This window comes from Haliotis cracherodii, unplaced genomic scaffold (genome assembly GCF_022045235.1).
Source record: "Haliotis cracherodii isolate W230 unplaced genomic scaffold, xgHalCrac1.p SCAF_8, whole genome shotgun sequence".
Lineage (NCBI taxonomy): Eukaryota > Metazoa > Mollusca > Gastropoda > Lepetellida > Haliotidae > Haliotis > Haliotis cracherodii.
The window spans coordinates 5,163,168-5,189,131 of record NW_027266341.1 but is presented as its reverse complement, the minus strand read 5'-3'; the positions used below and the strand labels follow the sequence as shown (position 1 = coordinate 5,189,131).

At 39.7% G+C, this 25,964-nt stretch overlaps 1 protein-coding gene across 3 annotated transcripts in view; it reads right to left on the bottom strand.

The window, feature by feature from the left end:
* The window catches only part of LOC139449345 (eukaryotic translation initiation factor 5B-like), a 115,558-nt gene that overhangs the window by 37,379 nt on the left and 52,215 nt on the right, over positions 1-25,964 (bottom strand). For all 3 annotated transcript variants that reach the window (XM_071230667.1, XM_071230668.1, XM_071230669.1), the window contains exons 19-23: positions 23,973-24,134; positions 18,361-18,492; positions 12,131-12,262; positions 10,568-10,644; positions 4,806-5,109 (exon numbers count right to left, since the gene is read on the bottom strand). In XM_071230667.1, the coding sequence (XP_071086768.1) occupies positions 4,806-5,109; positions 10,568-10,644; positions 12,131-12,262; positions 18,361-18,492; positions 23,973-24,134 (807 nt within the window). The remainder of the gene's footprint in view (positions 1-4,805; positions 5,110-10,567; positions 10,645-12,130; positions 12,263-18,360; positions 18,493-23,972; positions 24,135-25,964) is intronic.

The window sequence follows — 25,964 nt, the reverse complement described above, 5'->3', positions numbered from 1 at the left end:
ACTACAATGTGAGCATAGATGTCCTCTTCACTACAATGTGAGCATAGAGGTCCACTCCAATACAATGTTAGCATAGATGTCCTCTCCACTACAATGTGAGCATAGATGTCCTCTCCACTACACTGTGAGCATAGATGTCCTCTCCACTACAATGTGAGCATAGATGTCCTCTCCACTACAATGTGAACATACAGGTACTCTCCACTACAATGTGAACATAGATGTCCTCTCCACTACAATGTGAGCATAGATGTCCTCTCTACTACAATGTGAGCATAGAGGTCCACTCCACTACAATATGAGCATAGATGTCCTCTCCACTACAATATGAGCATAGATGTTCACTCCACTACAATGTGAGCATAGAGGTCCACTCCATTACAATAAGAACATAGAGGTTCAATCCACTATTGCAAGATGAATGACATAAATACTCCAAGTCCAGTACAATGACCACCCAAAGATCCCAACAGTTATATGAGAGACTGATTCATGGCTGCATTTGCATAGCATCATCTTGATGAAGGGTGGGGCTGTTTTAATTAATCTATTCAAAAAATCTATTGATAGCTGATGCCATATTGAGATGCAACAGTGTGAACGGGCAGTGTTTTCATGTCACATTTAGGACTTATTTTCATAAACCAAATTACGCTCGGTAATATACATGAAACACCTAAAGATCTATTAGTGAGCTTTTGACGGTGAGAAAAATGAAACTGGTATGTTTGAAATTTCCTTTTATTCTTAAAAGTACTCAACTGAGTTTAATAGCCCATTCTTCTTTAGAAGCTCATAAGGGCTCATGGCGTAATTATCTTAAATCTTAAATTGTGAAATGGTCCTTTAAATAATTCATTCAATATAATGGTCATCACCCACATCCCCTGTATTACCAACCACTGAACTTCCTGTGAACAATGCATTTCTAATATGAGCCTGCACATATCAGCCAAACCTAAAATCCCATTGACCCAAAATATCTTCATATTCAAAATAAACCAATCCAAATATATCCAAACATACAAGAGAGCTCTCTGAGATAAAAACAAGCCCAGCTTTCCCGCTTGCAGCTACACAGATGCACAATATTTCCTGGCCATATTTTGAGAATGTTCTCGCTTCCTTCCTGTAATCAGACATATTCATAAACAAACCGCCTACCCTCCCTCACCTAAGCTTCAACGATACCCTTCCTGGAGTTCCCTCCCCTCCCCAGCACCCCCCCTCCCCCACTTGTTTCATTTACCTCTTTGCACCCCTCCTCCTACAAACCCACTTTCCATCAACCCACAACCCTCCTTCACCTCATCAGCTTGCCACAGTTGCCACTACACCTGATTCAAGATAATGACCAAAAAAACAGAACCAGCAAACTAATGTGATAATCTTGGCTTATGTTTCTAATTCACCTTACATCCTCTTGAATTAAAAATTGATTCACTTCCTAAAGTCAATGAAATATTATTTCAGCTGTTGAGAAAAAATCCATCATCTTCTATACATATCGAATGCAGACATGTATCAGTGCAACAGGTTACTTGGAAAAAGAACACAGGCTTATCATTTGAATATTTTCATGTTACAAATGGAATTTCTTCAAGACATTTTAAATCACAAACTGCTTGTCAAATTCGTAGCCATGCAACTTAATTACATGCTAAAATGTGTGAACGTGCAGTAAGCCTTTGCTCCGAATGACACAACAACCTTGTAGTGTATTTGTTGGCAGCAGACGTAAAGGGCGGCCATATTGAATTTTGGCACAGCTTTGATCTTTTGGAGGCAACATGGCCAACAGTGCCCTTGTTACGTAAACAATAACAGGAAGACTTGACAATAGAAGCTGATCAGTCAGAAATAAGGACTTCTTAGATGGGTTGAATAACTCGAGAAGGACCCACGTCCCACAAATTGCTATTTTCACAAAAGCAGATCCAATATGCTGTAAATGATAGGAACTTTTTCCTTTCTCAGAGTGGAGCTGTTGTGCTTGATAAAGGAAACAGCTACCAAAATAGAGGCTACATATATTATTGTGGCTATAAAGTGAAATATTATTCCTCAATAACAATGAAAGGGAACATAACACTGGTCAATTATCCCGCCAAATCCTAAGTCACTTCTGTCTGAAGTTGCTGATGTTAAAAATGGAACAAACTTAACATAATCAAATTATATCTTAAAATCTTAATGATTACAAATTAACATTTGACAAAAAAAAGAAGAGAATTTAGTTGCATATTATTGATTTTAGGGAATATGATTTTTAGGGATTTTAGGGGAGAGAACTTTTCAGCAGCATTTAACATCCCTTGCATATATATGATAATATAAAATGTCAGAAAATATAAGATTTTGATAGGTTTGAAAAAAATAAAAAAAATACAAAATGCGGGGAAGGTAACCCCCTGCCCTCATGAGCCAGAAACAACGCCAACACTCTTCTCATTCCACGTCCTGCTTGTTTGACGACAGCTTCAGAGCCCGTGCAGCCTATGGCCTGCCCAACCAAGCTTAGGAAAGGAATTAGTAACGTGGTACAAATCTCAATTGAAATTCCCGCTAATACCTATGCTCGATACAACCCCATTCAGCCCATCTCTCATCCTCTTGCGAACAGTGTAGACATGCAAGATTGGCAAGGTATAGCGTTCAAAGCGATCAGCGAGCAAAGATTACCTGACAGGTCAAGATCAAAGGTCAAAGGTGTGTGTGGGCAGGTATTAGATGGTGTCGCGCCTTCGACTAGTTTGTTTGCTTGCGAGTCACAACCGTCTTTAGTAGGTAAAGAATAATCGGTTGAATGAATAGGCGGAATATCACATCTGATACTTGTAGCAATACAACTAAGACATCCCACTCGATACACGACAAACACAAAAATTCATCTGCTTCCGCTGGATGGGACAAATTTAACCCTCAACTTGTACTGAGCAAACCATGATAAATCCCTTGATCAACTGAACAATCCTCATACTCCTGGCCTTTGTTTCGTTCATAAAACTGCAACATTTCAGGCTCTACGGCATCATCCAGAATGCACTTCATTATTCACACTACTGCATTATTCAGACTGGTGCATTATTCCCACAACTGCATTATCCAAGCTGGTACATTCTTCAGACTGTACCTCATTATTCAGACTGTACTGCATTTTTCAGACTACTGCATTATTCAGACTGTACTATATTATTCAGACTGCACTGCATTATTCAGAATGCACCGCATCATTCAGACAACTGCATTTTTCAGACTGTACTGCATCACTAAGACTGCACTCCATTATTCAGACTACTATATTATTCAGATTGCACTGCATTATTCGGAGTGGTGCATTATTCAGACTGTACCTCATTATTGAGACTGCACTGCATTATTGAGACTGCTGCATTATTGAGACTGCACTGCATTATTGAGAATGCTGCATTATTGAGACTGCACTGCATTATTCGGAGTGGTGCATTATTCAGACTGTACCTCATTATTGAGACTGCACTGCATTATTGAGACTGCTGCATTATTGAGACTGCACTGCATTATCCAGACTTACTGCATTATTCGTACTGCACTGCATTATTGAGACTGCTGCATTATTGAGACTGCTGCATTATTCAGACTGCACTGCATTATTCGTACTGCACTGCATTATTGAGACTTCTGCATTATTGAGACTGCACTGCATTATTCAGACTGCTGCATTATTCAGACTGCTGCATTATTGAGACTGCACTGCATTATTCAGACTGTTCTGCATTATTCAGACTGTACTTATATTATTGAGACTGCACTGCATTATTCAGAATGCACAGCATTATTCAGTCAACTGCATTTTTCAGACTACTGCATTATTCGGACTGCAGTGCATTATTCAGACTGTACTGCATTATTCGAACTGCACTCCATTATTGGGACTGCTCTGCATTATTCAGACTGCATTGAATTATTCAGACTGTACTGCATTAAAGGCAATTGCCTAAGGAGACAACAAATGTGCCACATGTGCTACAATGTGAGGCAGGACCGAAGCCCATGAAGCTCTCAGAAGCCAAGCTGCCGAACACAGTCACCCATTCCACAACTCTCCAAGACTGACGTTGCTCAACTTCACCTGATTTGTGACCCGTGCGCTGTGCCCAGGACCACGTGCCACCACATCAATATTCAGAAATATCTGCTAAAATCAGAGTCCATTATATGACTCCAGCTAATAACAAGCATGTGTCTGTGCCTCACTATTAAACAATGACTCCAGGTATTCATGCAAAGGTGAGTGTATCCTTCCCCACTGGCGGGCACCCTCAAACAAAGGCATGTCATTTGTTCATAGGCCCATATGGTAACAAGTGCAAACAGAGAGCTGCATCAGACAATGTTTGTCACTGAGGAGTCAATTTGGAAGTGTCGACCATAAAACGTTTTCAAAGCTGAAATAGCGAATGTTGTGAACCTGATCACACAAATCATGAGCATGCTGTCATATTTCATCATGTGTGTTAAATGTCAGCTGTATGAAGTGGTGAGACTCATTCCTTACAGTCCCCGCTATACTCTTGTAGAATGACAAAGAGTCAAACCCAGGAATTCAGAGTGATTAATATGTGCACTCAGACTGGGCCACTCTGCTGCTCCTTAAAAAAACGTACAATGTCATATTATGGAAACAGGTCTTTCATAATTAGTCTGTCATGACATGACAGATTAACAAAAGTAATATGAAAGAATCAGGTTTTCTTTAACTTCTTTTGAATAGTACACATTCATGGGGATATTTAGAAAGGCCTATTTCAAGTTGTCATACATACCTCCTTAGATGGCACACAAACGGGCGTGCCCTCCTTAATGAAACCATTCTCTATTGATACTCCCAACACTATGGGGTCCCGGGAGTTAAATATGAACTGTGGCAAAACACGCAGTTTACAAGGAAACACTGCTATATGTTTAAACTCTTCCTGTTTTTTCCTCTTCAGCTCCGCTCTGAATTCCATGAATCTATCAAACAAGTGGTAGATGATGTCCGCCATGAATATCTTCACGCCGAGATTGTCTGCCATGTCTTGGGCTTCACGTTCAACTTTCACATCAAAGGCTAATATCACAGCATACCTGCAAACAAACAGAGCCGTTAACAGAAGCGGCAAAAAACAATGATTATAATAAATGTGTGTGGACAAGCCTTATTTCGTTTTAAAATGCCTTCATAAAATAGCGTCTTAATATTTATGCAGCGTATGAAAATAATAATATGATTACTTTTTTTAGCGTGAGTCACTGAGTGGGTTTTGAGTGTGTGTGAGTGAGTGAGTGAGTGAGTGAGTGAGTGAGTGAGTGAGTGAGTGAGTGAGTGAGTATGGTTTTACGCTGCTTTTTAGCAATATTCCAGCAATATCACGGCAGGGGACACCAGAAAGGGGCTTCACACATTGTACCCATGTCGGGAATCGAACCCGGGTCTTCGGCGTGACGAGCGAACGCTTTAACCACGAGGCTACCTGACCGCCCCAGTTTTGAGTGCGAGGTAAGTGGGTTTATGAGAGTGAGAGAGTGAGTGAGGTGAGTGGGTTTGGGAGAGAGAGTGAAGTAGGTGAGATAGAGTGAGTGAGTGAGTGAGTGAATGTGTAGGTTTTGATTGTGTGAGGTAAGTGGGTTTATGAGAGTGAGTGAGTGAGTGAGTGAGTGAGTGAGAGTATGTGTGTGCGTGAGTAGGTTTTGATTGTGAGGTGAGTGAGTGAGTGAGTGAGTGAGAGTGCGTGCGTGCATGAGGTTTTGATTGTGTGAGGTGAGTGAGTGAGTGAGTGCGTGAGGTGAGAGGGTTGGGAGAGTGAGTGAAGTAGGTGAGTGGGTGAGTGCTGCCTCAGAAATCTTCTTTCTTTAAGACTAGTCCACAGGACTAATGCGTACCTAATTACACCATTCCTTGACAATTTGCAGCCAGTCCTGTTTATATAGCTCTTTATTCTGTTTACATTTTCTGTCAGTCTTATTCAGTTCCAATTTGTAGTAAATTTGAAGCATTGAGAATAATAGACCGCAAATGCTACAGGTAAATGAGGACTACCAGCAATGTCCTCTGCACAATTTAGAAGTTTCGGACAAGTGAACAAACGCGGCGTTTTAAGTCATGACACATTCCCTCATGGGCAAGACACGGACATAGAGATATGAATGAAGGAACAATGAGTCCAGCAAAACAAAACGGCAACTCTGTACCACCTAGACTTGTTCCAATATTCCAGGTACCTTTGTTCAGACATGGTACTTGCAGTATTTACGAGAAATCTTGCAAATAAAGAAAAGCTTTTATTTCCGTGCAAAGCTCAGTGTTTATTTCCCTGACCTAGGCCATCCTAACATCAAAGTAGGGGCCACCTCTGTGCGTTTCTATATGGGAAGGAATAAACCTGATGTCTCATTCAAGCCCTGGTGGGGGCGTCATCCCCACAATCCTTTCCAGAGATTACCTGTGGGGTTTCCCATCTACTCAACCCAATAATCATTGTTAAATATGCAATAATACGAAGCCCTACCCATAAAATTGCCTTAATTCCTATCCTATCAATTTTAAACCTTTTTCAAATATTATGGTTTACCCTTGCTGGGCGTGGGCCTTCACATGCCATTGGGCTCTTGTGGAATGGAAAATTATTATTCAAAATATGGCTACAAATATTATCAGATCCTTAGCAAATTTCCATACACATCATAACAACATCACTGAGCATATCGAAATGGGAGGCATAAAATTAGGAGGACCATTGAAGCGTGCAGCTGTAAACTTGTCACCAAAAGAATATGTCAAGCAAAAAATATTTCCGGGTGTAATATTTCCTGCTGGGTGGCTCATTTAAACATCATTATTTTTGTTACTGAATAAAATATCACGAAAGCAAATGTACCACATAAAGATATGAAATTATAAGAGAGCCAAATGTTGGATTTTTTTCAGCCCTCTTTTACATCATAAATATACACTGATCAGCGCAGGGCCCAGAAGAAACACACTGCAAACACCTTCCACAGTGCTGCTGCCTGTACTCAGTCTGAGCGTTACGCTTCGTGAACATTTCCCTTCAAATATCTATTCAGCTTATGAGAACAGGAAATAGCATTTACGTCCCCCAGTTTGATTAGCTATTATCAATTGTTACGGGATCAAGTTACCCCTCCGAAACCACAAGCCCATCTCCGAATCTCCGTCAATCATACTGGCAAACACACACAAAATCCATGTCAGCGTTGACCTGGGCATAATACCCCTATCAGGCCATTGGGGAGGCTTTAGATGTCAAACTTGATGCATTAAGAGATAAATTTTCTGGAGCTAAAAATTATGCAAGTTTGCAGTTTTGAATCGGAAGCAAGCTTCCAAATATGAAATACAGTAATTTTACAAAGGTAACAAGATTTTAAATTTTATTCTGCTTCAGGGCATTTACAGAGCTTCAGAGCAATTACTCTGAATATTATTTGCAAGTTTGTTTACTTGTTTAAAACTGGACCAATCAACATTCACTAGTCTGAGAAGTTAGAAACTGGAACAAGCCCATTAACCAAGGCTGGATGTCTACTGTTAAATGTACCCGCTTACCGAGGTTGTTTGTCTACTGTTCAAGGTACCCGCTTACCAAGACTGGTTGTCTACTGTTCAATGTACCGGCTTACCAAGGTTGTTTGTCTACTGTTCAATGTACCCACTTACCGAGGTTGTTTGTCTACTGTTCAATGTACCCGCTTACCGAGGTTGTTTGTCTACTGTTCAAGGTACTGGCTTACCAAGGTTGTTTGTCTACTGTTCAAGGTACCCGCTTACCAAGGTTGTTTGTCTACTGTTCAAGGTACCTGCTTACCAAGGTTGTTTGTCTACTGTTCAAGGTACCGGCTTACCAAGGTTGTTTGTCTACTGTTCAATGTACCCACTTACCGAGGTTGTTTGTCTACTGTTCAAGGTACCTGCTTACCAAGGTTGTTTGTCTACTGTTCAAGGTACCGGCTTACCAAGGTTGTTTGTCTACTGTTCAATGTACCCACTTACCGAGGTTGTTTGTCTACTGTTCAAGGTACCTGCTTACCAAGGTTGTTTGTCTACTGTTCAATGTACCCACTTACCGAGGTTGTTTGTCTACTGCTCAAGGTACCGGCTTACCAAGGTTGTTTGTCTACTGTTCAAGGTACCTGCTTACCAAGGTTGTTTGTCTACTGCTCAAGGTACCTGCTTACCGAGGTTGTTTGTCTACTGTTCAAGGTACCTGCTTACCGAGGTTGTTTGTCTACTGTTCAAGGTACCTGCTTACCAAGGTTGTTTGTCTCTTGTTTAAGGTACCGGCTTACCGAGGTTGTTTGTCTACTGTTCAAGGTACCGGCTTACCGAGGTTGTTTGTCTACTGTTCAATGTACCCACTTACCGAGGTTGTTTGTCTACTGTTCAAGGTACCTGCTTACCAAGGTTGTTTGTCTACTGCTCAAGGTACCGGCTTACCGAGGTTGTTTGTCTACTGTTCAAGGTACCAGGTTACCAAGGTTGTTTGTCTACTCTTCAAGGTACCGGCTTACCGAGGTTGTTTGTCTACTGTTCAAGGTTCCCACTTACCGAGGTTGTTTGTCTACTGCTCAAGGTACCAGGTTACCAAGGTTGTTTGTCTACTCTTCAAGGTACCGGCTTACCGAGGTTGTTTGTCTACTGTTCAAGGTTCCCACTTACCGAGGTTGTTTGTCTACTGTTCAAGGTACCGGCTTACCAAGGTTGTTTGTCTACTCTTCAAGGTACTGGCTTACCGAGGTTGTTTGTCTACTGTTCAAGGTTCCCACTTACCGAGGTTGTTTGTCTACTGTTCAAGGTACCGGCTTACCAAGGTTGTTTGTCTACTCTTCAAGGTACTGGCTTACCGAGGTTGTTTGTCTACTGTTCAAGGTTCCCACTTACCGAGGTAGTTTGTCTACTGTTCAAGGTATCTGCTAACCAAAGCTGGTAGTCTACTGTTCAAGATATCCCATGAGATGTACATAATTTGTGAAATAAGTACAACTTTAACAAACCAATATGAAAGTTACCTGATGCTTTTACATGAATCAGAATTAGACATTTCAACATGGATTTTCGAGGGGGTGATTTTCTTATTTAAAAAAAACAAACTACAATTTATGGTAAACCATCACCTTGGACTGACTTGCTCCTAGTTTTTCACTTGAAGATCAAATCACTGGCATTTTTTCTCTCCATTTAGTCATACCAATGAAGACTGTGCAAGTGTAAGGAAGAAACGAATCTGGTTTCTAATTTCCATAACAATATTTCAAATTGTCCACAACTTTACTATGCTAACAACATGCTTATCCTGGCTAATTTCCATGACCAATGCTGTCTGTAAAGAGACACATTATTACACGGAGCACATCCGGAGCACACAACGTGATGCCAACCAGGACATGATACACTGCACTCAATTACCTTAACTCTCCACATGACAATTTCATACTGAATTTTAATTTTATTCAAATCTTATATCCCATTCAGGACTATTTTATGGGTGAAAATAACTGAAACTGTATTGCAAGGTCCTAAACACACAAAGTTGTTTGAAAATGAACAATACAGGTGTTTACACATCCAAACCTACATTAGCCAGGAGAGCAGGCAGTGGAGCTGCAACACTACTGGGCTTACAACAAGATAAACGACACTATTGCCACAGTTATTCTTCAGTGTTAAATCAAGGGTAAACCTGCCCAATAAAAAGCATTTAATTACTGCTCGCTTGAGTTTACAGACTATTATCGTAAACCAGGGGAGGCTGTCAAGCAGTTTCAGCTGTGGGGTTACTGACGCAGTTTCCACAAACCTCTACCCAGCTCATCACAGATGACCAATTAATGTCTGATAACACCCTGATCCAGACACTTCTACCTTGGTCATCACAGGTGACCAATTACTGTCTGATAACACCCTGATCCAGACACTTCTACCTTGGTCATCACAGGTGACCAATTACTATGTGATAACACCCTGATCCAGGGTTTTCTACCTAACTCATTACAGATGACCAATTACTATGTGATAACACCCTGATCCAGGGTTTTCTACCTAACTCACCACAGATGACCAATTACTGTGTGATAACACCCTGATCCAGACACTTCTACCTTGGTCATCACAGATGACCAATTACTATGTGATAACACCCTGGTCCAGGGTTTTCTACCTAACTCACCACAGATGACCAATTACTGTGTGATAACACCCTGATCCAGGCTTTTCTACCTAACTCATCACAGATGACCAATTACTGTGTGATAACACCCTGATCCAGGCTTTTCTACCTAACTCATCACAGATGACCAATTACTATGTGATAACACCCTGGTCCAGGGTTTTCATGGATATAGGATTACTTGACAGGAGATTCTTTTTGAGAATGTGACCACATTCACAATTAAGTTGAGGGGGCACGGGCAGAAATGAAAACAGCTGTGTATGTTTGAGTGGATGGGTACGTTTTGAGTAGATGGGTATTTTGAGTGGATGGGTAGATTTGAGCGGATTTGTGGGTGGCTGCCTGGCAATACTCACTGACTGTCGTGCTCCAACATTATGGAAGCTTTCATGATATCCTTCTTGTGGACGGGACCAATATTAATACCGGCATACTGCAAGAAAATACACCCTTATAAGTAACCAAGATGAAAACATTCACTTAACACATATGTCAGCTGTTCACAACCCTCATCCTCTCTATCTCTCCATGTCCCACATAACCACCATGTTCCTTCAAGTCTGGAGCAGATAAACCCGTGATTGATAGTGTCAGCACATGATATCCGTCAGTTGCAAGAATCAATGGCACCAAGGCACTTGAGCCCACTAGGAAGCTACTGTGGCCCTCAGTCCCATCTTACATCTTTAAACATGACATTGGATTTGCCTGAAACTTGGCATAGAGTGAGTGAGTTGGGTTTAACACCACTTTGAACACTATTCAAGTTATATCACAGCGTGTAAGCTTAATGTAAGAGGAACACTCAAAGTGATGCATGTCTCAGACGTCTACCACTTTGGCGAAACCAACAATCACGGGTATGGTGCTGACAAACATAGAATATATAAAGGGGGCAAACCAGGACTCGGACTCTCCTTCCCTCTCTGTCTGTCTGTCCATCTGTGTTACCAGTCCTTGTTTTAGCCCCTAAATGCCAAGCGTCAGGTAGGGTAACAACAAGTCTCTTTCTGTATGATGTGGACTCAGATCCAACCACCAAGCTTCACTCTCTGGGCAGACACTATCAACTAGCCCACAGAGGCCTGTGTGACAAGGTTATTCTTGGTGATGAAGTTCAACACTTATTATGCATGTATTTAGCATTGCCCATCAGCCCTTGTCACACATTGGCAACATGTCTCCATCTCAGGAAAGCCCATCGGGGAGGTATCCCTGAAGTGAAAGCCCCCGACAGTGACATTCCTCTGTCACGACAACCTGTAAATAATTGTCCTTGGCCAAGCAAAACAGTGACTGAAAGAATAAACAAGTTTTTGATGACATGATTTGTTTGTTTGTTGTTTAACATCAGATTCCGCAATATTCCAGCTATATAACGACGCTCAGTAAATAATTAAATCTGGAGTACTCTGGACCAGACTATCCAGTGACTGACATCATTTATGCCGCTTTTAGCAATATTCCAGCAATATCCTGGCGGGGGACACCAGAAATGGGCTTTACACATTGTACCCATGTCGGGAATCGAACCCGGGTCTCCGGCGTGGCATGCCAACGCTCTAACCACTAGGCTACCCGACCACCCCTATCATGAGCACCAATCTACGCAATTGGGATATGATACATGTATGCAGTAACCAAGTCCGCGAGCCTGACCACCCGTCTTGTTAGTTGCCTCTTATGACAAGCATGGGTTGCAGAAGACCAATTTTAACCCGGATCTTCAGGGGTCTTTCGATGACAAGCAACTGACATGTTTCATTTTATCAGTTGTTCCAGGAAGCATAGAATAGCGGAGACCTACTTTGCACCAAAGTCCTGATGGGAACAACATCCATCATACAATACCAACATTCTGTGGACTGTTTTGTTCCTACATCAATGCTTATACCTGCTGACAGTGACAGTATACTCACAGGGATTTTGGAAGTTTTGAGGAATTCTAGCAGGGCTTCAAGCGAGCCCAGAGTCGAGGCTTGGACAAACACGCCTCTCTCTGAAAGCTTGATGGACTCCAGGACATCTTTGAGTGCTTTGGCGACTTCACTCTGAAAGCATGACATGGAAGACTCAATCCAACCAGTGAGAAGGACAAGAGATCATTGTTACACTGGACACATGAGTGGCAATACACGTGGCAGTAGACCTGTGGAACTGTGAGTGAGTGAGTGAGTGAGTGAGTGAGTGAGTGAGTGAGTATGGTTTTACGCCGCTTTTAGCAATATTCCAGCAATATCACGGCGGTGGACACCAGAAATGGGCTTCACACATTGTACCCATGTCGGGAATTGAACCCGGGTCTTCGGCGTGACGAGCGAACGCTTTAACCACTAGGCTACCCGACCGCCCCCTGTGGAACTGTGCGCACAATGATTTACATTGAGAAATATTCTCTATTTACACAGATTACTTTTCAGGTAAGAAAATTTGAATTATATGCCACTCAAAGTTTGATAAGGATCATCAGTTCAATGCAGATATGTTTGTGGCTAAATTCCAGAGTATTGCTTCTAATTTCACCATGAAGAAACTGTAACATTGGAAGTTGCAAGTGATTGGTTACAAGTGATAACATGTTCACACGCCTCCACCAAGAGATGAAGATCTTTCTGTAGACATGACAAGTTCAACAAGAAAACAGCGTTATCACTATCCCCCACCATGGGGCACATTAGAATTTTGTTTGCTCATATAGTAGTGAATAACATGGAAGTCAAAATGCTATTGAATAGAGTCCTGTATATCCTTAAGAGGAGATAGGCACTGGGGTGACTTTATGTGATGAGAAAATCGGATTTCGAACTCAGTCTTGATAAGTATCTCCAAGATATGTATGCAAGCTTTCATTCAGGTAACTTCAGTAGTTTCACACAGTATGCACAAAGTTGAAAAGCAGGGAGCAAGGGCCATAACTCTGTAAAAAAATATAATTTACGACCTCAATTACGACCTCAAATCTCATTTGAGATCATGACCAGTTACATATGTGTAAAATTTCATTTCTCTCATACAAATAGTTTTTGAGAAAGTTTGTCCCCACTGAAAAGCGGACAGTAAGACGGCAGGACGACAGATGGACCCTGTTCCTATAAACCCCGCCACGGGGGTGGATTGTATGATGCCTGTTTATCATTGTTGAGATACAAAACTTAGAACACAAAACAAAATTAAAGTGTGTGTTTGGTTTAAGAACGTGTTAAAATTGAAGAATTAAGTCTCATGATTTTTTCTGAATGACAAAATTTCAACATGACCTATAATGTGTGACCTTAGCGAGATCATAGTTATCCAATCGGAACAGGTAAAATGAGGTCACCATGTTTGACAGAAGTTTGACAGTTTGACATTCCTGTGTATCCACCGACTGTCTCTTCACGTTCTGGGTAGTAAATCTATTTACCTAACTACAGAAACAACATGTTGGCCTGTACTATTTACGTGTTTACAGTAAACTACATTTATAACATACATATGGTTATAATGAACTGACAGATATAACTAAAATATTTTTTGGTCCAGGACATTTGTGTGTATATATGTGTGTTATAGTGAGTAAGTGAGTGTGTATGGTTTTACGCCGCTTTTAGCAATATTCTAGCAATATTCCAGCAATATCACGGCGGTGGACACCAGAAATGGGCTTCACACATTGTACCTATGTCGGGAATCGAACCCGGGTCTTCGGCGTGACGAGTGAACGCTTTAACCACTAGGCTACCCGACCGCCCCTGAGGTCATTATAACTGTAGTTTATTGTATATACAATGTCATGGATTACGAAATTTCTTCATACTTTTTTTTTTTTTACCTAAGGGTGCTTTTTTTTAAATAATACATCCTGAACAAAAGAAGTTAGGGATTATGATTATGTTTGGGAACAATTTTTTTAAACAGTGTGCTCAATCTTCACAAGAAGAAAATATCCCCCCAAATATTCATCCTTTTTTTTCAGTAAATATATATCGAAAAGTATAATCATTTCTGAAAAGCAACAATTTAGTATGTGCTTTCATATTAATAATTTGATTCTATAAACAAAATGTTTAATATAATTTCACAACTCATTTTTTCATCAAGACCAGCCACATGATAACGGGGATATTTTGTGCTTGGTCTTCGTCGTCTCGGTGTACTTCTCATCACCTGTACAGCAGCGTCGGCTGTTACTCAACTAACAAGCCTTGGATGCGGCTGCCATTTACCTGTCACCGTGACAACAAAATTTGGCAAATGGTGGTAAGGTCAACAGCAAGCTTTCCGGATGACTGGCCAATCACAAACCTTGTTTCACACCGATTTGAAGCACATTCATAGTGATCAAGTGCTAGCATTTTTTAATATGACAGTTGACGTCTGCAACCTCCAGTTCGGGTGTCTCAACCGTGACCTTTCAATTCATGTTGGCCCTGATCTTGCCCTGCTAGAGGAGTTTCTGCCAAACACAATCCCACTGTAATCCCCGAGAAGTGCTGGCCATGTAAAACTTCAACAAAACTCATATCTCATTACCCCATCTGTTCACTTTACCTTGAAAACGTCAATTAAGTTTTTTGACAAAGTTGTCTTGAAATCTGTGAAACCTAGCTTAAACTAATAATTCTTGATGTTCTCACAAAGAGCCACCTAAACCATTGACTGGTGGAAGGTGTTTTTACACATGTTTGTCATAAAACAATCTAAAAAAAGTCGAGGTAAACACTATTTAATTTAATATTTCAGGTCATTAGAATGATTGGGAAATGCAAGATTACAAACTGACTTTTATGCTCTTCAAACTTTGTGAATAATTGTTGAAGGGCGTTTCATGAATTGAGTTGGATTAAGTATCAGTATTTATTGTAAAATCTAATTTCATCTGTTAGCCCGATAATCTCAAATTTGCCGCACTGCCCTTTCAAACTAAGGTAACATTAATATAGTAGTCCCTTTAGTCATTGTCAGTTGATCTATTTGATGACAATGTCTGATAATACACAGGTACGGGAGCAGTTCAACAGATCAATGAGGATAAACAAATTATTTCTTTATGTTTGAGACAAAATCCTACACACCCCTTTTACTTAACTGTGAGTGAGTGAGCTGCTTTTAACAGTATTCCAGCTATATCACGGCGTGTCAGCTTATTGTGGGAAGGAAAGGCCGAAGTGATGCAGGTGTCCGACATTTACCACTTCGGTGAAACCCACAGGCACGGGTATGGTGCTGACAAACCTAGAAACATAATCAGGGCGAACCGGGATTGGAACCCACAATCATAGGTTTCTGGCATGCCCAAGGGACGCAACTCTGCACAGCGAATCACGGCGCTTTAGACGACTGGGCCACCCGTGCCCCCTCAACTTAATTGTGAATGTGGTCACATTCTCAAAAAGAATCTCCTGTCAAGTAATCCTATATCCATGAAGCTAGCGATGAGGCACAGCTTTGACAGACCATATTCACTGTATTTAGCGCCCTGCTCCAATATGTGCCCCCTGATCAACTTATAGACAAATCTATAGGAAATCTTAATAAACACCACCCGAAAAAAAAGCTGAACATTTACCTGACTGTCCATATTTTCATATGCATATTACAGCAATTTACAGAAAACAGTAGCATAGAAAGGGTATTAAAAAATCTCATTAAAATCAGATTTTAGCTCTCGCTACCGCTAAACAAAGATCTGAGGACCTACCATAACAGGTCACATCAGAAAGACCTTTCATCTGACCAATCAGAGTGTCACTTTCTAGGAAAGTGACAGTCACAATGTGTTTTCTAATCATGCAACCTCGAAAAGTATACCACAACGTATTCCAAACAACACTTTTGGACTTCATGACAGAATCCGTCAAAATATCATCTACCTTTCACTTGAATGGAATAAACAATTGAACAGGAGAGATGTTGCATTGACCATGGGAAATACTACCAGAATGTTCTTTTATTCAGTTTTCAAAGTTTGAATCAAGAATTATGTCAAAACATTTTTCAAAACATTGTCGCCAGTTTGCTGCTTTATGATTAGCGAATGTCGATTTCTTGTTTGTCACTTCATTGGTTGTTTTTTTGCGACCTGTAATGAGTGAGTGAGGGAGTTGAGTTTAACGCCGCTCTTAACAGTATCGAATAAGGTCAAACCAGGATTTGAATCTACAATCATAGGTTTCTGGCGCGCCAAAGAGACTCAACTCTGCACAGTCAATTTTCTTAGCACCTGCAGCTCTTATTGCAACACATATGGTATGTGAAGATGACTGCTCTTTCACATCTAAATCAGTCATATACCTACGATAGAGGTATCATTAATTTTCAAAGCAGAACATAATGAGCTTATATTATTGATTTAAAATTTAAGTCCCCTGAAAAGTTTATTTTGGCAGAATAACAACTTGCAAATCTGCTCCCATTTTCTTAATATATATATAATAATATATATACAATATATAACATGTAATATGTATTTCTTAATACATATATACAATAAATTATGGCTATTACGAACACAAAGGGACCACTAATTTTAGTTCATTAAAACCGTAGTTCGTTATAAGCATATGTACAGCATAACTACAGCAAATAGTCAGGACCGAAAAGGTAAGTTTGTTATATCCGTCAGTTCGTTATAAACATGGTTTACTGTATACATGAACTCAGTTGCTAAAAAGATGACTTAAAGTATAAATATATAAGAATGTATAAAACCAAACACATTGCTGAATACGCTATCATGTTTCATTCATATCATCAGGTAGAAACTAGTGATATCTATTCAGATACATGCTACGCATTGTGTGTGGAATGTATTCATGCTGGAGAACATATTCAACAGTGTGTTTCATTTTAAATTATACATATAAACCTGAAAAGAAGTTAGTTTTGTCATATGACAACAGGTAATCTGTCATGTCAAGTCCGGTTATCATGGTTATCCAGTTTTAAACAAATTGTTCAAACTATGTACTTTAACAGCAGTGAAACTGAAACTCAGCAGAGTAAACCGAGTCTTTAGGGCCTGCACATTTCAAAATTTCAAAAACCGCAGGCCCAGTGGAAAAACAGTTGGCCCAAACATTTAGCTGAAGCAGGGAGACATACTCTGGCATTATAAATTACAAAACACAACCAGTCAACCAGAAGTTGTTACTGCTGTCACACAGAGTTCACAGAGACTCTGTGGTGATAGGTGAAGCCGACATTTATCAAGGAAATTATCAGCTTGCAAAACATCTTTGCTACTAGATGTCACATACCATTTGAAAGGTCTAATCCTACCGTTTAGAAATATCAAAATTATGGTTATCATATTATTTAAAAAACTTTATCAAGTTAGTTTTTAATAGAAATTTAAGCTAACACATTCATAACATCCAGCAACAAAGAAGTGAAAATTATGGCTATTTTCGGCAATTTTAAGATTTCATAATAGAGCTATCCACTACCCGATAAGTTATTTCTTTTTTTAATTTCATTGTTAAAATTATCGGAAAATGATGATAAAAAGAATTACATATATCATGACATATTTCCCGATAATAGTGGCTTTCCGCTCAGTGACAAAGAGAAAATACCGGAAAATACCTCCGTATGAAAAGCCTTGTATAAATAACATGTGCGAAGACTCGTTTGATGTTTGATATAGTTAAAAAGCTCTGAAAATTAATAATATTGCAGTAACCGTTCGGCAGGAGTATTTTCATAGTTATAACATGTGATTTTATTGGATAGAATTTGGTTTCTAATAACATTTTTGCTGTAATTTAATATAAGGTTCGTGATTGGTCAAAATTAAGCACATGACCTAAGGCAGCCAATCAAATTACAGCGATGAATACCGTCGTGTACAATATATTTTTTTAGATATAGACAAAAGGCTTTGGTTAAATCGTCTTTATCCAGTGATGACATGCCATCAATTGAGTCACAGAGCCTGATCACCAGATCCATTTGGTTGCCTCTTACGACCAGCATAACTTGCAGGGGACCTAAACTAACCCTTAATCCCCTCAGGGACCTATGTCAATGAATGATGTTCTTGTCAAGGGACAACTAGTCATTCCTGGAGCACAGACAACCTGTCATTCCGAGTTTGAGTGTATTATTTAGCTATCTACTGTATATATAAGAACTATTCATATGGGTCGCACAATCAGCTTCCACCCACCTTGTAATACTCCTCCTCATCCTTGTCGCGAGCCACGTACAGCGGAAGTCCGGCCAGTGCCTTCTCAAGGTCTTTGGCAATGATCTTCACTCCCTGAGCTGCTTTCACCTCCTTGTGGTGCTCGTACTGGTTCTGTAGGGAGACAAGCACAAATGGAACTCACACAAAACTCATAGCTTTCTTCTATATACCTATGAGAGACAGTTCACAGAGGTTTGGTTAGGTTGTTTGTTGTCTAATGCCACACTCACCAATATTTCAACAATATGACGGCAGTCTGTAAATAATCAAGCCTTGCCCAGTGATTGACATCATGAGCATAGATCTAAACAACTGGGATATGATGACATGGAGAAAGTATGAGTACCCGATCTGGTTACCGTATATGACCGCGTATAAGCCGAATTTTGAGGACCAGAAAAAAAATTCTTTAGAAAGGGGTCGGCTTATCCACGGGATACACTTTCATGATAGTATTTTTCTGATCGTGATCTGTCAGAAACATCGCCTGAATGACGGTCCGTTAGATCACAACTTCCCAAAAGTTTGGAAGTTGCCACGACTAGGGCCATTATTGTTATAAATTATCAATAAAGTTATTATTATACACCAATGTTGTCATTATTATTATTGGTTTGTTAAATCTTTATTAGAAATAATAATGACTTTTTCAATATAATTACAACGTTTTTCATCTCATATTTTTTAATATCTGCGAGTACCGGCACATGTCTTGCAGTCTGACTTCGCAGTGTTTTTGCCTTTCAATTCCTGGTTCGGCTTATCTGCGGGTCATATCATTTTCTTTCGTATTTCAATGGTTAACACCTCGGCTTATCTACGGGGTTGGCTTATCCGCGATCATTTACGGTAGTCACTTTACAACCAGCATGGGTTGCTGAAGACCCATTGTAACAGGATATTTACGGGGGAAGTCAATAAGACGTACACACAGGTCATAAGAAAAGGGCATTTCGACAGGGCAATGTCTTGAGTGAGGGAATTAGGGCATGAATATTACATGTTTTTCAGTTTGCGGTTGGCATTAAGTATTCAATGCCTGAAAATTTTAATTGATGCTGACCATGAATCATAATTAGGACAAATTTGCCAATCAAACCCACGTTCATAGAACAAGGAACACAACTCTGCAGAGTGACTTATTGTGCCTTAGATGAGTGGGCCACTCGTGCCCCCATGTGGACGTTGGAGGGAACAGAGTATTTGTACTGTGAGTGAGTGAGTGAGTTAGTGAGTGAGTTAGTGAGTGAGTTAGTGAGTGAGGGAGGCAGGGAGGGAGGGAGTACTGTTTAACACTTTGAGAAGCATTCCAGTTATATCACGGCGTGTCAGCTCAATGTGGGAGGAAGCCTGAAGTGATGCAGGTGTCAGACGTTTACCACTTTTGTGAACCTCATGAGCACGGGTATTGTGCTGACAAACCTAGAAACAAAAACGAGGTGAACTGAGATTCGAACCCCTGATCACAGGTTCCTAGCGAGCCCAAGGGACACAACATTGCAGAGTGAATTGTGGCACCTTATGACTGGGCCACCTGTGTCCCCTGTACTGAACTACATCACAGTGGCCAAGAAATCATTTGTTGAGAATGATGCTGCACCTCAGTGGAAGCCATGTACCTCAGATGGTAACTCTGCTTCTAATCATGCAAAAGTCTTTCTATTCTAGCTTCACTGTTGAGGACAAATATTCTACTTGTGAAAAAATCTTAAAGATTGAATAAAATCATATAATTTCTTTTGCCTCCAGGATATTGTACAAATGAACAGGGCACAATTGATACATGAGTAATACTTTGTAATACAAACCAGACACTATGTAATACTTGTATTTCAAAACTGGGTGATACTAGGTAATAACGGATTGTCATTACAATACTTGTAACCAACACTGGGTAATACCATCAGTCTTAGTAGAATGTGGGAAATACTAGGTGAAACTAGGAGAAAATGAAAAACTGGATAATAATATGTAATACTGGGTAATACTTTGTAGAACTGAGTAATACTATGTACTGCACTGTATGTTGTAAATCTACTGTATGAAATATTTGGCTACAATATAATACTTGGTAACTATATTGACAATATTTCTTCAAAGGTTCATACCACTCAATGACAAACATCATACATCAATAACAGATCAACAGTGAGTGAGTGAGTGAGTGAGTATGGTTTTACGCCGCTTTTAGCAATATTCCTGCAATATCACGGCGGGGGACACCAGAAATGGGCTTCACACATCAACTGATCAACTCCATTCATACGACAATCTGATTTTTAACATAATAACACTGTTAATCAATGGATATTTTTTGATCAAGTAAGAAAAACATTTGAACCAACAAAGAAAATCCTCCTGATGAATTTACTGTATGTTCTATGGTATAGTACGCACCCAAGTATAATGAATAGTATTCAGTAATTTTTTTTTTTAATTCGAAAATTATGCGCAGGAAAAAATGACACCGCACCTCCTCTGGTAAACGAATGGGTGAGAAGAAACTTGGCCAGTACAAATTTGAAATTTGAGATACAAAATCACCAGAAATGTTGTTCTACCGTTTAAATTGGATTTTTTGTTCTGCTAGGCATTGTTTCACATCGAGGGATAAAGATTACATTATTACCGATGATTCGGTTAAAACTTACTCAGTGATATAACATTAAAGGATTTTAATGCAAGGATCGGGAAGAATTGTATCCAAAACTATTTTTATTATCAGGAATAATATATTCCAATATCATGTTTTTTAGTTGCAGCTTTAATCAAATGTATTTAAAATAATAAGCATAGCACTTCAGTGCAGCTGATTGCGACTGTCGGTTATTTTTTTCGCATGGAACAATTTAACCAGTCATGTTGACATAGATTCGTCAAACTACAACAAATATGACTTTTAACAAGTCAAAGTATGGCATTTACGATATATGTATCCATTCTCTGTCAACTAAAGTTCATTTCAAGGCGTCAATAGCGGTAATCTGACCGTGGTTGCTGTTAATAACGGTGAGTTGTGCAATCGTCGAAATTAATTAAAACAAAATTAAAAGGAATTTTAAATAAAATTAATGAAATAACTTACAAACATAAGTCCAGATATACATTGAACACTTTTTATAACCAGACAGTGTTATTACAAGATTAATTTGCGTACTTCAGTATGTATTTGTTGACATAGTATTTTCAGTGTTACGTGCTCACAGTAATGTCTTTGCGTTGGGTGGAAAAAACATCAAAACTCATTATGGCGTGCATAATGCACACGTCCTTCTAAACAGCTGTGTATTTTTGGAAAAAATGTGTCAAAATACTCAAGAAAATACGGTATCATTCATATTTATCCCAGGTCACCAGGTCAGTGAAACCCCTTCAAGAACCCTCCTAAACTACCCATCTACTGGAGACTTCAAACAAGCATGTCACTACATTCAAGGTCAACTGACATCAGATTCAGGTCATCCCAGAGTTTGTTATCCTTGCTTACTTCACAAATAAAATATTTCGGAAACTTAAAATGAATAGCTGAAACTTCCCAAAGGATGCTTGTTGTCTGAATGGTGGAGATTAGCTGCCTTTGCGTCCATTCAGCTTTATGACTATTTAATTATAAGTCTGTCATATACCCGATGCCTCTCCCACAAAATACCTCTACAATTTGTCGAAAGTGGACTCAACGACAAAGGTCCAGTATGACCGCAAGTCCGGACCAACAAAGATTTGTTACTACAGGGAGTAGTCTTGGGCTGGACAATAGAGGCACACCAAGGTTCACTGGTGGCCGTAACACTTGGATAAAGCCTTCCCACAACAATTTGGGGATTTGCTCGTTTATCCCAACTCTGTTATTAAGTCAAATTGATTTTAAAAGGTAGAGGTGGAGGACGCTAACATACCCTTAACAGAAGAATACTTGTCTGCGTTGTTATTTATTTATCCATAGCAACCAATTGTACCCATATTTCACTTTCTACCCATAATACAGTCAATATCTTCAAGGGGCCATTAAGCAGATGGTAATTGAGAGGGTGAGTGAGTGAGTTGAGTCTAACCCTGCTTTAACACTATTTCTGTATCACGACATGTCACTTTGAAATGAAAGGGAACTTCTTTTAAGTAGTATTTTTATAAGTAACACAGTTACACTAATCCAGAAATATTGTTTCTCAGAGTGAAGTCTACATTTATTATTGCAACAGTGTATTAATAAAAGTTATGTTCCATTAAAGTTGTTTATTGTTTTGAGTAACCCTTGGAACATGATTTGTATTGCTTTCTGCCTCCTCTCTTGGCATATGGAACAAACAAAAATCAAGAATACCAGAAATCAAATCAGACTGACCTCAGACAAAAAGTACTGTTCAAAAACATACAATTTGACTAAGATTGACCTTCAAAGGGATCTATTGAAAAAAACAACCTTTTTAAAATATGATATACAGTCTTCCAAAGTACATATTTACACAAAAAAAGCCATTTTTAAAAAAAAGCAACAAACAACTGCCCTGATCCCACAACCAGTGTATGACTATTGAAATCCCACTATAGAGGCCAAGCTGTAGCTGTGACGTCAAAGTGGAGCGACGTCCGCCATTTTGTTTCGTTTACACTGCAATAATCCACATGACAATGTAGTGATTTTCCATTATTCTCCGCGATGTCAGCGAGGAAGAAAATGGAAACCCGACTGGACGTGCTGTTTTGTTTCTCTTGCATTTTGAGGCATATGTCTATGGGAGAGTTCCACACAAACTAAACGAAGTTGGTTATGAAAATACATTTAGCTTTCATTGTTACATATAATCAAATGATTACTGTAAATCTTCTTTAAGGTCAAGTAACAGGTGCACAGAACACAGGAGATTTTTCGACATGACAACTATATTACCAACAAGTCAAAACAAAACGTGACTCTCCTGTTCAGTAATTGTCTAGAAATCTCCCCCAGACCAGGTGCCACAGGGTTCACATGACCACGAATCTGAATTGTGATTGGTCAAGGTCAAGTGACCCAAGGGCAGTGCAATCTGATTGGATCATGACATTTTTCAAACTAGCCGTCATCAGAGTAGTCGTTTATCACAAGTTGCTGACACAGCAAACAATGTCAGACTGAGCAAGCTTTGTGTTTTATCATCAAGATTGCTGCTAACATGGCCTTGTGACCTCATCCATGTTGAACCTCACGCTAGATAACATCTTGATGGGCAGAGCTGCTGCTCCAGTGCACTAGAGTGGCAGATCCATATAAATATAGGTTTCACTGTCAACAAGTTCCACAATCCTCTCACAAACAATACCTGGTCCATGTAAATCACAATGTTCTCTAATTCCTTTCTAATTTCACATACAAAATGGAAGTGTAAAACTCATACATAAATTTTGCTGCCCCAAACTATTATTTCTTGAATGGCCTGATTCAAGGGTGTGCGTGAGGATATCACAATGGGGTACACCAAGAACGGGTCTACATAGCCATGAGAAGAAGCAAACCCGGGGGCCTCGTGAGTATTCCTGAATGCCTAAACCACTTGGCTACCCAACCACCCCCAAACTGCAAGGACTTCTTTCCTGATGTCGAACTGTCTTACCTTGACTCTGAGTTCTTTCATTGGCTGAGGCATGAGTAGACCTCGTATCTGGGTGACAATTGGTCCATCAGTTCCTGCCAAGACAACACTGGCTCCCTCGTTAATCTTTCCATCAACCAGGATGACATCAATCGTTGTGCCGAGCCCTGGAAGCGCCTTCACCTGGAAACCAGAGAGTGAGTGAGTGAGTGAGTGAGTGAGTGAGTGAGTGAGTGAGTGAGTGAGTGAGTGATACTGCCTGTATGTAACTATTACTCATGTTGACAGGTGAAGTGAAATGGGGTTTAATGTCGCATTTAATATCAAAATCATTACACTTATAAGTCATGCAGCGACGTGCATGCACGTGTGTGTGTGGCTGCTTGTACTAGTCCAGATATATATGCCAGGTGCAAGCCTACTGAGAGACAGTGCCACAGCCTAACACGGACACCCCACCCACTTATACAGTAGGGATGGGTATTTGAGGTTTTTGCAATGCAGAAGGTCGTATTGCAATATGTTTCATGATATATTGTATCATTCTAAATTTTGAATTCTGAAGCAATCTGATACATTAAGGTATGAATTGAAGTTCATAAATGGAACAAAACAAGATGCTGGTCCAACATAATGTTTACTCAGTCAATAAATACTCAGCCATCTTGGTGACCAAGATGCATGCTGCGGGGCAGCGAAGGCATTTTGCAAGTATTTAACATTAAACACATGACAAAAATCACTATTTGAAATCACAGGATATATCAAGCATGAAAAAAATGATATTGTGATACATGTAGTGGTAAGAATGAACCTCAGTTTAGTGATATACTGATCATACAGTACACCCTTATTAGACACAGTATCTGAACCAACCAGTCCATATTTTATCCCCTTAATGCTGACTACAGGCAGGGTAACAACATGTACCAATTTTAGTGAGTGAGTGAGTGAGTAGGGTTTTACGCTGCTTTTAGCAATATTCCAGCAATATCACGGCGGGGGACACCAGAAATGGGCTTCACACAATGTGCCCATGGGGGGAATCGAACCCAAGTCTTCAGCATGATGAGCGAACGCTTTACCACTAGGCTACCTGACCGCCCCTGTACCAATTTTAAGAGATGAAGCCAGGGATTGAAACACTGACCTTCTGCTCTCCAGACGGACACTCTATCAACTATACTACGGAGGCAATCAGAAGATTACTTACACAATGTACATGCCGGCCTATGACAGGCCATGAAATGAATACCGTAATAAACACCCAGGGCGCTCTCAAAATTAGAAATAGGGAGCTCTTATTTAAATGATATTTTGGTGGGAAAAAAACAGAGTTGAAAGATTGTAAATTTCGTGGTTTATGCTGACAGCCTGAAATGTTTTTATAAGACAGATATATTTTTCCAGGATTTAATTGCCCATAATTAAGGATGCATTTAACACATGAGTGCGTATTATACACAAATAAATAAGTCTTACATTGATCAATCAGAAGGGGTGCTAATTGAGATTGTTCACTACCCAATATAATTAGCAAATACGGTAAAAATATGTCAAAATTCATTAAAGGAATTTGGAACCTACAGGGATTTATCCAGAATTCCCTACTAAGTGCATGTGGCAGGTAATTTGAGAAGAACAATCCTTACTTTGCTCAGAATTGACAGTGAAATACAAGTCCCTTATACAAAGCCATAACATTAGTTATTACTAAATAACATGAAGTGAGAAAATTGGAATTCCAATTTGGGAATTTTCACTGTCATTTACAGTGAATTCGGTCTGAGTAATGGCTCCTGAGCAGCTCCAGATGAATCATGGATCTTCTCACTGAAATCCGGTCATACGCTTTCATCCATGGTTTATAGATTTTTCTTAGGGTAGATGAAAATGATGTGACAGCTCACACCTAATTAACAAGTTTGTTTCATAATGACCCACACAGGTGTCAACTCAGTACATATCCTCAACACCCCAACCAACACCAGTGCAAAGATCACGACCATCACA